The sequence below is a fragment of the Rana temporaria genome, chromosome 1 (assembly GCF_905171775.1).
Source record: "Rana temporaria chromosome 1, aRanTem1.1, whole genome shotgun sequence".
In the NCBI taxonomy this organism is placed as follows: domain Eukaryota; kingdom Metazoa; phylum Chordata; class Amphibia; order Anura; family Ranidae; genus Rana; species Rana temporaria.
Window position 1 is genome coordinate 124,459,241 of NC_053489.1, and position 13,338 is coordinate 124,472,578.

General features: G+C 42.3%; 1 protein-coding gene across 1 annotated transcript in view; it reads left to right on the forward strand.

Moving 5' to 3' along the window:
* The window catches only part of FAM81B (family with sequence similarity 81 member B), a 73,722-nt gene that overhangs the window by 54,754 nt on the left and 5,630 nt on the right, over positions 1 to 13,338 (forward strand). The window contains exons 6-7 of the mRNA XM_040342296.1: positions 1,682 to 1,788; positions 7,917 to 8,052. Of these exons, the coding sequence (XP_040198230.1) occupies positions 1,682 to 1,788; positions 7,917 to 8,052 (243 nt within the window). The remainder of the gene's footprint in view (positions 1 to 1,681; positions 1,789 to 7,916; positions 8,053 to 13,338) is intronic.

Sequence of the window (13,338 nt, forward strand, 5' to 3'; positions counted from 1 at the left end):
TGTTATAGTCTTTGCTAGAGTTAAATCATGTTCCAAAAGCAATCTTATGTGGGCTGAGTTTGTTTTTTCTACTAATTGGTCTCTCATGATTTCCTCTGTTAGCGTTGCAAACTCATAGGTATTTTTTTCGATGTAGATGGGGGAATCCTCCCCACTGAGCCTTTGTATTCTGACAGCAGGTTAGACTTTATTTCCATCAGAATACAGTGATCTGAATTGCAGGCTGTAGCCTGCAGCACCGATCGAGCAGGGAAAACCCGACAGGGTGGTTGTATAGAAGTCCATTGGTAGAGTAGAGTATAGAAGATACGCTGTCCTTCTGCTCTCAGCTGGTGAATAAGTAAAGCACACATTCCAGCAGTGCACAAGTCCTCCCGATTAGCAGAAGCTATATTATTTTCAACATACCAATCCAGGCAGTAGAAGACATTGAAGGCTCACCAGCAGGGCTGGGACAAGGGGTTGGCAGGAGGTGTGGTTGCCCTGGGTGCAATGGTTTATTGCCGGGCCTGTTCACTAAGGTTCTCTAACAAACCTCTGAGGGCTTCACAGAATGGCTGTATTTATACTGAGATTAAACTACACACAGGTGGACTCTATTTACTAATCAGGTGACTCCTGAAGGCAATTGGTTCCCAAGATGGTTCATTTGGTCAGTTGCATTTCAAGCTTTGCACACAAAATTGCTTCTCCAGCGTCAAGGTGCCACTTGGATTTCTGCCCATTGACCAGTTTTATCGAAATTGATCTGATAATTTCTCCTCTAAAGTCACTTTCCACATAACACACAATGGGGGAGATTTTTTTTAAACCGGTGCACAAAAAAATGGTGCAGCTGTGCATAGTAATCAATCAATCAGCTTCTAACAAAAGTTTGTGCAACTAAGCTTTGCCAATAAAACCTAGAAGCTGATTGGTTACTATGCACAGGCAGGGCTGGACTGGGACAAAAATTTGGCTCTGGACTTCTTCCAGACCAGCCCACTTTAATTTTGCAAACACGCGCAAAAACAGTATATAGACTATATGCAATTGCACGAAAAAAGCCTCCCCCTTACATCAGAGTCCCTAGAGCGTTGACCCTTACATCAGGGTCCCCAGAGAGCCCTTCCTTAACTCAGAAAGTCGCTGCTTACATCAGGGTCACAAGAGAAAGGGTGGGCTGTGAGAGATGATGTAATCTCTCTGCTCTCACACCCGCCCACCTCTCCCATGCTGCCTGCTTGCTCTCCGGCTCTCCCGTGCTGCCCGCCGCACAGCTGCAGAGAGGCCACGGCCTGGTATTGGGCAATGGGCCCCAGATTCCGGGCTATAGCACCAAAAGCCACCCATAGTGACTCCATTGGCTGTCACTGAAACCGGCCCACTGAGCCATCGGCCCACCGGGAAACTCCCCGTAGTCCGATGGCCAGTACATGCCTGTGCACAGGTGCATCAGATTCTGTGTGCACCCATTTTAGTACCCCCCCCCCTTTTGCACAACTGCGTTTGTACTTTTTATACTGTGTGATAGCGTATATGCATTTCTGCATACGTTTGGTCAGAAAATGGCAATATATCGGTACAGCTTGCTTGTCATCGCACAGCCTGTGTTCTTTCTTCCTCTCCCGAGTGCTCAGAGTAAATGGTGCGTATTTTAATGAAAGGACTGATGGACTGTTCCCTGTTGAATTTTTATTAGGTAATGCAGCTATTAGGAAAGATGGAAACTTCAATTTTTGAGCAGAACAACAAAGTGAAGAGTGCCCAGGGGGAGCAGCGCCACGAGATCCAACTTCTAGATCTCAAGTATGTATTTTAATTACATTAATGCAGCTCCAAGAAGAAAATTGCCTTTGGTCTAATGACAAGCTTGGCATAGAATAAGAGACTAAATCAATACAGAGTTAAGAAGTAAAACTTGGGAATCACTATGCCAACTTGATCGCTTACTGTTTTATTGAATTAAGAGAACGTGTTATAATGTGTCCGGTGGAATTATTCAGTATTTAAAGTAATCTTGTCTTTAACCTGGGCAAATCAGACTGAGCTTTTCATGAATAAAGTATACTGTATAAGCCAGGAAACCTTCACTAAAAATTGCATAAAGACCATAAATCCAAGATAAAAGTAGTTAAAGGGTCACTAAAGGAAAATTTTTTTTTTGCTGAAATGACTGTTTATTGGGTATAGAGACATAAAAGTTAACTGATTCCTTTTAAAAATGATTAAAAATTGAATTTAATCTATCATATAATGTGCTTCTAGTTTCACTTTCGGTTTTAAAGGTACATACATAAAGTTCCGGGTGAGAGGTGAGTCAGGAAGACACACAGAACAAAAACAAACAAATCCAGGGCAGTGTTTTGTTTTTAAAATGAATCTGATTGGTTCTGAGGAGTTTTAGACACACAGTAATGACAGCTTAGACCATCGTGAAAATCTCCCAGTACCATGGTTATAAGGAAACAGGCAACCAGGAAGTGTGGAGATCACAGCAGAATTACAGCTACTTCAAAGCAAAAACTAACAATGAGGACATGAAACCAGTACTGCAGTAAGGTAAAGGAAGCTATTTAGCTAAAAAAAATAAATCCTTTAGTGACCCTTTAAAGTTATATGCAAATAATAATTTCCTGTAAAAGTAGCGCTTGGCCTGCCGCCCGCCGCCTTTGAAGCTTCCTTGTTTGCCAGTCAGCTTTACTAATACATTGTAAAAACGTGACTGTAACTTCAGCTGCCGATATCTCTACTGATAGTTTAGATGTGATTTTTTAATACAGGTTTATGTATTTGTTTTATGATTTGTAGAGTCTGAGTTGCTCATGTTTGTGACGGTTTAATTATTGTCTTTTTCAGGATTTCATGTGAGCTACAGTCTTAATAGGTATAAATACATTCTAGACCAGGGATGTTCAAACTTTCTGAGGAAAGGGCCAGTTTACTGTTCAGGGGGGCTGGATTGTGGCCAGTGGGAGAAGAAAATGGCCTGGCGTCAGTGGGAGTAAACAATGCCCCATCATTGCTATCAGTGGGAGGAATAGTGCCCCATCATTGGTATCAATTGGAGGAATATTGCCCCATGGTTGGCTCCAGCGAGAGGACTAATACCACATTGTCAGTGGGAGGAATAGTGCCCCATGGTTGGCTCCAGCGAGAGGACTAATACCACATTGTCAGTGGGAGGAATAGTGCCCCATCATTGGTATCAATGGGAGGAATAGTGCCCCATGGTTGGCTCCAGCGAGAGGACTAATACAACATTGTCAGTGGGAGGAATAGTGCCCCATGGTTGGCTCCAGTGAGAGGACTAGTACCACATTGTTAGTGGCAAGAACTATGCCCAGAAATGAATTAGTTAAAAGTTTGGTGTGTTAATATCTAGAGAAGATAAGCACTACTTGGCTGATTGCTGCAAGGACAGGATGATTCATGGTACAAAACTATTTTTAGGGTATATACATTGCCTTGAAAAAAGTATTCATACCCTTTGAAATGTTCCACATTTTGTCATGTTACAACCAAAAACATAAATGTATTTTATTGGGATTTTATGCGATAGACCAACATAAGGTGGCAAAAAATTGTGAAGTGGAATGAAAATTACAAATGTTTTTTTTTTTTACAAAAAATATGTGAAGTGCATTTGTATTCAGCCCCCCTGACTCAATACTTTTTAGAACCCACTTTTGCTGCAATTACAGCTGCAAGTCTTTTTGGGGATGTCTCATGCCCATTCTTCTTTGCAGAATAGTTCAAGCTCTGTCAGATTGGATGGAGAGCGTCTGTGAACAGCAATTTTCAAGTCTTGCTACAGATTGTTAATTGGATTTAGATCTGGACTTTGACTGGGCAATTGTAACACATGAATATGCTTTGCTCTAAAGCAGGGATCCTCAAACTTCGGCCCTCCAGCTGTTGCGGAACTACACATCCCATGAGGCATTGTAAAACTCTGACATTCACAGACATGACTGGGCATGATGGGAATTATAGTTCCTGAACAACTGGAGGGCCATACTTTGAAGTCCCCTGATCTAAACCATTCCATTGAAGCTCTGGCTGTATGTTTAGGGTTGTTGTCCTGCTGGAAGGTGAACCTCCACCCCAGTCTCAAGTCTTTTGCAGACTCTAACAGGTTTTCCTCTAAGATTGCCCTGTATTTGGCTCCATCCATCTTCCCATAAACTCTGACCTCCTGTCCCTGCGGAAAAAAAGCATCTTCACAACATGATGCTGCCACCACCACCATGTTTCACGGTGGGGATGGTGCGTTTAGGATGATGTGCAGTGATAGTTTTCTGCCGCCACACATAGCGTTTTGCTTTTAGGCTAAATAGTTTGATTTTGGTCTCATCTTACCAGAGGACCTTCTTCCACATGTTTGCTGTGTCCCCCACATAGCTTCTCGCAAACTGCAAATGGGACTTCTTATGGCTTTCCTTCAACAATTCTTCTTGCCACTCTTCCATAAAATGTAAGTATACACACTTCCAGTGTCTCATCCATTTTCCAGCACTGACGAGGTGTGGAACGCATACCGACGGCCATGACAGGGCCAATTCAGTGCTGGAGATGTATCAACCCTGCACCAATTATCTTATTTGCACAATGATTAATATCGTATTTTTATATTATATATATATATATATATATATATATATATATGTGCAATCTTTGATCTGGCCCATTCTCCAGTTGAAGACCCTTTGGACAAAACACGTTGGGTTCAGTGAGTCAGCTCACCATACATTGCGCTTTCCTTATTCATGTGATCACAACGATTTTTAACGTTGTACACATTATCATTGGTGTTTGTACTTCAATTTTAAAATAAATCCACCCATTTTTTGACCTAAACCATGTGGAGCCTTTTTGTTTCATAAATCATTTTTATTTACATCTGTGTCGGAGACGTGGGCACCCCATTTACAGAGTTTCAGTGATGGTCTGTTGGAGTTACACCTTCCATATTGGATCTTCAGGCCATGATCGTCTGAGCCTGCTGTTCCCATGATGTTTCCGTGGATTCCCAACTTCTATGTGTGTTTGACTCTCTGCTGCTGGCTTTAGAGTCCACATATTCTGGTAAGAGTACCTACCCTTCTTCCTTGGTGGTGGATGTACAACTTTGGTAACCCTAACAACCAGCCATGATCCTTCATTGTCATCAAATAGACTTTTTATTGTAGACATCATCTCATCCTAGTTTGGTGATTTCTACCCTTGAATGTGGATGAACTTTCATTATTCACTTGTTTAATATTTGTTTTTTTGTACTTTATATCATTGGAGATTTTTATGTGTATGAATTACACAATTTTCACATTCACACCAGCACGCTGGCACTTTGATCCAGAATTATTTATTTTATATTATTTGAATTGTATATTAGCACATTGTCACTTTATCCATTGGCATTAACCGAGTTATCTTCATTGTATGACCGTTACTATTATTTTTCATAGCGCTACACTTTTTAAAGGCCAGATTTGTGGAGAGCACAACTAATAGTTGTCCTGTGGACAGATTCTCCCACCTGAGCTGTGGATCTCTGCAGCTCCTCCAGAGTCTCTTGGCTGCTTCTCTGATTTCCTTGCCCGGCCTGTCAGTTTAGGTGGACGGCCATGTTTTGGTAGGTTTGCAGTTGTGCCATACTCTTTCCATTTTCGGATGATGGATTAAACAGTGCTCCGATGTTCAAAGCTTGGGATATTGTTTTAAAACATAACCTTGCTTTAAATTTCTCCACAATAACCCGGACCTGTCTGGTGTGTTCCTTGTTATTCATGACACTGTTCACTAAGGTTCTCTAACAAACCTCCGAGAGCTTCACAGAAAAGCTGTATTTATACTGAGATTAAATTATACACAGGTGGACTCTATTTACTAATTAGGTGACTTTTGAAGGCAATTAGTTCCACTAAATTTTAGTTAGGGGTATCAGAGTAAAGGGGGCTGAATACAAATGCACGCCACACTTTTCACATACTTATTTGTAACCATTTTTGAAAACCATTTATCATTTTCCTTCCATGTCACAATTATGTCTCACTTTGTGTTGGTCCATCGCATACATTCCTAATAAAATACATTTATGATTTTGGTTGTAACATGACAAATGTGGAGAATTTCAAGGGGTATGAATACTTATTCAAGGCACTGTAGGATCCATGGTGAAGTGAGGTGGAAGCTGCAGTATTGTTATGTCATGGTGAAGAAGCTATGGGAATATTGTACAGAATCCAGACTGGTTACAATTAACCAATAATACACCATTGAGCAGATCCGAAGAAGTGCAGAACGCTTCTTCCACCTAAAATAGTGTCATTATCAACCGTGCTACTAAAGTAGATCTACAGCCTTCTTCAGATCTTTGCGATCCACTGATCCACTGTGGCGCATTACTGCACGCGTTTTTATTTTCTGTATTAAAACAGACCATTATTTAAATGGGCTATCAGTGCACGGCAATGGGCCACAAAACTGACCTGCAGCATTTTTATAACACAGTATGGCCCCGTACACACGACCGAGTTTCTCGGCAGAATTCAGCCAGAAACTCGGTTCAGAGCTGAATTCTGCCGAGAAACCCGGCCGTGTGTACAATTTCGGCCGAGGAAGCCGACGAGGACCTCGGCGAGGAAATAGAGAACATGTTCTCTATTTCCTCGTTGTTCTATGGGAGAACTCGGCCCGCCGAGCTCCTCGGCGGCTCCAGGACTGAACACGCCGAGGAACTCGATGTGTTTGGCACGTCGAGTTCCTCGGCCGTGTGTACGGGGCCTATAAGTCTGTTGCCATCTACTGTACTTGTGTGTTGGGGTGACATTCCAATCTAAATCAATGGCAATGCAGAACACAAAGGGGAAGATCCACGTACATCGGTGCATATTTCCGCCGGGCGTAGCGTATCTAAGATACACTACGCCGCCGTAACTTACTTTTTTTTCTTCGAATCCTCAAAGAATGCGCGCCGTAAGTTACGGCGGCGTAGTGTATCTTTGGCGGCGTAAGGGCGTGCAATTCAAATCGATGTGATGGGGGCGCGTTTTATGTAAATACGTGGTGACCCGACGTAAACTACGTTTTTTTTTTAACGGCGCATGCGCCGTCCGTGGGGATATCCCAGTGCGCATGCTCGAAATTAAACCGGAACAAGCCAATGCTTACGACGGTGACGTCATTCTACGCAAATCCCTATTCGCGAGTGACTTATGCAAACGACGTAAAAAATTCAAATTTCGACGCGGGAACGACGGCCATACTTAACATTAAGTAAGCCTCATATAGCAGGGGTAACTATATGCCGGAAAAAGCCAAACACAAACGCCGGCCGGACGTACGCTCGTGGATCGCCATATCTAGCTAATTTGCATACTTGACACGGAATTCGACGGAAACGCCACCTAGCAGCCAGCGTAAATATACACCTACGATCCGACGGCGTACTAAGACGTACGCCTGTTGGATCGATCCCTCATTCAGTCGTATCTTGTTTTGTGGATACAAAACAGAGATACGACGGGGGAACTTTGAAATTACGCGGCGTAGCAATAGCAATGGATCTGGCCCAAAGTTTTTTTTTTAGAGTACATTACAGCTATGGATAGGTCTGAAGTGGCCCTAAAGGTGCAAGCTCCATGGCTGCTATCCTCATTCTGATTTGCCAGCTTAGCAAGATCACTGGCACATAACAAGCATGCCGTTCAGGGTAAGCATACTTACTGTAGGTCACTGGGTAAGTGAAACAAGGATGAGGATGATAGTTTCAGAATATCTACTATTTAAAACAAATCAGCAGTGGCAACGCTCGTATTGAAGAGATATCTGAGCCTGCAATTACCCCCCGCAGATATTACTAAGAAATCCTGAATGTACTCAAGATTACATTATGCTAATTATGTTATGTTGCTAATTATGTTTCTTTTTCTCAGACTTGGTGGTATTTTTGATGACATTCGAGGACAAATTCAAAATCAGCACAAATGGGCTGCATCTCAGCTAGAAAGGCTATCTGAAGAACAGACTCAGCATATTCAGCAACAGCTTAATAATCTCCGGGAAAAAATGGTGAGTGGCATTAATTGATAGTTTCTTATAAATGCTAAGCAGATTGCAAAGCATTTTCCTTCTTAAGAAAAATTATGATATAAAGTATTTTTAAAGTTTCACTCATTTGCATATGGATGAAAGCCTACTGGAGTCATCTGGAGAATCCACAAGATCGATCTCAATGCCAAAGTTTACAGGGCTATCAAACTCCCAATAACCTGGAATCATTTCAGTAACATCTTAAACCCAACAAAAAAGTGAGGTACCTGGCACTGGCTGAAGAAGATAGCGACTTATTGGAACAAAGGTGTAGATTAGCGTTTCTCAACCTTTTTCAGTCATGTAAACCTTTAAAATTCTGAACTATCTTGAAGCACCCCGTTTTAAAATGAAACTAATATTTTAACCACTTAACCCCCGAACCATATTGCTGGTCAAAGACTAGGCCCCTTTTTGCGATTCGGCACTGCGTCGCTTTAACTGACAATTGCACAGTCGTGCGACGTGGCTCCCAAAATTGGCGTCCTTTTTTCCCCACAAATAGAGCTTTTTTTTGGTGGTATTTGATCACCTCTGCGGTTTTTAGTTTTTGCGCTATAAACAAAAATAGAGCGACAGTTTTGAAAAAAATGAAGATTTTTTACTTTTTGCTATAATAAATATCCCCCAAAAATATATAAAAAAACTTTTTTTTCCCTCAGTTTAGGCCGATACGTATTCTTCTACATATTTTTCGTAAAAAAAATTGCAATAAGCGTTTGATCGGTTTGCGCAAAAGTTATAGCGTTTACAAAATAGGGGGTATTTTTATGGCATTTTTATTAATATTTGTTTTTTACTAGTAATGGCGGCGATCAGCGATTTTTTCCGGTACTGCGACATTATGGCGGACACATCGGACACTTTTGACACATTTTTGGGACCATTGGCATTTTTATAGCGATCAGTGCTATAAAAATGCATTGGATTACTATAAAAAATGCCACTGGCAGTGAAGGGGTTAACACTAGGGGGCGGGGAAGGGGTTAGGTATGTCCCTGGGTGTGTTCTAACTGTAGGGGGGGTGGCCTCACTAGGGGAAATGACCGATCTTCTGTTCATACATTGTATGAACAGAGGATCAGCATTTCCCTCCCTGACAGGACCGGGAGCTGTGTGTTTACTCTGTAACGAGCAATCGCGTGTGCCCGGCGGCGATCGTGCCCGCCAGGCACACGCACGGGAGTGTCCGGCGGCGCGCGCGCCCCTAGTGGCTTGTGAGAGAGCCGACGTAGAGCTACGGGCTCTCACGCAGGGGAGCCAACCAGCCGCCGTAAAACGACGGCGGCAGGTCGGCAAGTAGTTAAGATAAAGCAGCAACATCCACACATGTAGCACACCCAACATTAGAGGTGAATTATTCTTCCAAGGCAATCACACCTCTGCACACTGCTCCTGACTCGTATTTTTCCCGTCTCCCTCAGCTTCTCCCCCCTCCTTCAGTTAATGTGACACCAGTGCTGATGTAGAGGGGCATGGAAGGGGCAAACAAGGATGTTGTATAGGTGCCCGATTTCCACCTTATCGACCAATGACATCATTGGTTGTTAGGACACCCGCGGCTCAAATGTTGCAATAGTGCCCAATGAAAACTTGTGGTTTTCTGTAACTAAAAGTTAGGCTAATTTTCTATGCACTTTGCTAAGGCACCCCTGAAGAAACCTGAAGGTACCCTGGCTGTAGATGTCCCTCTACTGAAATCCACAACATGTACAAATCACCATTGGGTGATCCATACTTTTAGAGGCTTACTGTAAAGTTAAAGTTTTCCCCAAAGAGGATGACAATCTTTTCATTTACATGTGCAATGCCACATAACACTGGTAACTATTTCTGTTTACAGTACATAGGTGATGGCAACTCTATAGAGAAAGTACAAAACCCGAATAAAAATGAGAGACAAAACAGTCAGCATGATTAGAAGTGACACATGTGTGCAGTTATATGGGACGATTCAATTGATTCTTTAACTGCTTAAGGACCGCCGCACGACTATTTACGTCGGCAGAATGGCACGGCTGGGCACACAGACGTACAGGTACGTCCCCTTTAAGATGCCCAGCCGTGGGTCGTGAGCGCGCCGGTCCTGTCCTCCGTGACGCGCCCGCGGACCCAATCGCCGACGGTGTCCCGCGATCGGGTCACAGAGAGGAAGAACGGGGAGAGGTGAGTGTAAACAAACCTTCCCCGTTCTTCCTAGTGTGGCTGTCACTGATCGTCTATTCCCTGTGTTAGGGAACGACGATCAGTGATGTCACACGCACAGCCACGCCCCCCCCCCCCACAGTAAGAACACTCCCTTACAACACACTTAACCCCTACAGCACCCCCTCCTGGTTAACCCCTTCACTGCTAGTGTCATTTTCACATTAATCAATGCATTTTTATAGCACTTTTCGCTGTGAAAATGACAATGGTCCCAAAAATGTGTTAAAAGTGTCCGATGTGTCCACCATAATGTCGCAGTCACGAAAAAAATCTCTGATCGCCGCCATTAGTAGTAAAAAAAAAAAAAAAATGCCATAAAACTATCCCCTATTTTGTAAACGCTATAAATTGCGCAAACCAATCAATAAACGCTTATTGCGATTTTTTTAACAAAAATATGTAGAAGAATACGTATCGGCCTAAACTGAGGGAAAAAAATGTTTTTTTTATATATTTTTGGGGGATTTTTATTATAGCAAAAAGTAAAAAATATTGCACTTTTTTAAAAATTGTCACTCTATTTTTGTTTATAGCGCAAAAAATGAAAACCGCAGAAGTGATCAAATACCACCAAAAGAAAGCTCTATTTGTGGGAAAAAAAGGACGCCAATTTTGTTTGGGAGCCACGTCGCACGACCGCGCAATTGTCAGTTAAAGCGACGCAGTGCCGAATCGCAAAAAGGGGCCCGGTCATTTACCTGCATATTCGTCCGGGTCTTAAGTGGTGAAGCGTACCCAAAGTCAAAGCTGTTTTTCATTTTGGATAGAGCAAGTGAGGGTTATAACCCATGCCAGTTTCTTCTGGTCGTCTGTGTCCCATTTGGGAGATTTCTCTTCACTTCCTGCTTTATAGCCGAAACAGGAATTGAGAGGAAATCCCTCCAACGTGAGGGAATCTTGATGTGTCCACAGAGCTAGTGTCTCCATTGGAAGATTTCCCCTCTATTAGTTGATGTCATCGTAAAATTGTATATTTTTTTTTCACTTTTGATGAAAATGGTAAAAAAAACAAATAGGGAGGGTGAATCTCTCTAAGGGCCCTTTCACACTGGGTGGATCAGTAATGATCCGCCTCCGTGTGTCCGTCAAGCTCAGCTGGGATCCTCCGTAAAATCCCCGCTGAGCTGTCGGCTGACAGGGCAGTCTCCGTACACTGTGCAGGGACCTTCCTGTCTTTACTCCGCTTTCCCCTATGGGGGGGGTCGGATGAACACGGAACGGTATGTCTGTGTTCACCCGATCCGCCAGACAGAAGAGTTTGTCCTTAGTTACACTTTAAGACCTGGCAGCACTTCATCTACCATTTGTGATGAGTTACAATGTGGTATTTTAAAACCCATCAAGGAACCTATGGAGGAAAAAACAAAAACAAAAAAAAGCAAAAATAAAAAACGTATCGCTTCCAAATACACAGAAAGTGATAATCCAGGAATTTCTAGCATTACATTGACACCATGTGTAATTGTTTACAATAAGTAAATGCACTTTCTTTAATTGACAATTTATTAAACGTACATCCTGATCTTTTAATTACACATTTCTGGGAACAAATAATTATTATTTACAATCCAGCTGAAAAGCTGTTGTATTCTAGCAGATTAAAATTGCTTTGCCGATGATGAATTACAAATATAATCATTTCAGTAAGTGCATTGTTTTAATTTACAGTACATTGGAAATGCCTAAATACAAGTCCTTAGTAAATGTAATGGCCTAAAATTCCAGGCGTTTGAAATGAAGCAATTAAAGCAGACTCAGGAAAGTGCATGTCGGCTTTCCGTCTCATAAATTGGCAGACACAGGAGGAGAAGCAATAAGACTCCAATGTATAATGCCTGAAGATTGTGGAAATACACAAGTTCTCCTTAAAGTGGAACTTCACTCTCTCAATCAACATTAATTATTTTCAATCCTCCAGTGGCTAACATTAGTAAATGGATAGCAAAGTATATAATTTGTATTTGTTTTAAACTTTTGTTTCTTCAGTTAATTCCTGGTTTCCAGGCCTAGGCACATGATGACATACACCCCAGGGTCTTCAGGAGGGGAGGAGGGGTTTTCTCAGCTAAGCACACCCTCCTGTCTGCATGCCTGAACTAAGGGCAGATGGATTCAAGGAAGTAAATATTTCATAAATCATTTGCCCTTAGTCATGATGGCCTCGGCCAAAGATGCTAGGAGGCGTTTTAATGTGATTTTTTTTAGCAAAATAAAGCATGGAGACATGGATGGATGTGGATGAATGGGGGAGTTTTAATATGAAAAATGAATTAAATAGTGTTTTAGGTTTGTAGTGCTCAGATACAGTGTAGTTCCACTTTAAAGATGCACAAAATGAAAAAAAAACAAGAAATGCAGTGATGTATTTATAACAGGTGGGATGCTCTAGTGGAGGGGGTTGGGGAAGCTGTATAGGGGGGATTCTGAAGGAAAATGAGAGGTGCATGCTGGAGGGAGGAGAAGTGCAGTATAAAGAAGCAAGCTAAAGAGACACAGACAAAGGCAAAGGTTAAAGGGAGAAGAGAGGCATAGTATATGAGGGAGACTGGATGTGGAAATAAACACAATACAGGGGCATGCCTGAAAGGAAGATAAGCACAGTACAGGTTGGACACAGGGGGATGGAGGGAAAGGAAAGGTGAGTTATAGTAGAACAAGAGTTGTGCAGTACTATTAAAAGGGAAAGGAGAAAAGCTGTATAGGGGTGATCCAGGAAAGAGGAGAGATGCAGTACAGAGAAGCAGGAAGGGGTGGAGAGGTGCAGTACAGGTGAGACATGGAAGGGGGAGGTAGGTCAGAGGCGTATCTAGTGAAAATAGCACCTATGGCAAACACTAAAACTGCGCCCCAAAACACTTGAAACCTGCCTTTCAGATAACCTTAACAAAAAAAACAGCTAACAAAACTAGTGATTTTTATCATCCCTTGTGATACCTTGGGTAGTGACATATCCTCTTTATGGAGAAATCTGGGGTTTATTAGACCCCTGATCCCTCCTCTGCTCTCCAAGGCCAGGTAAATGCAGAACCAATACTGGAAGTTATGACATTTTCATCA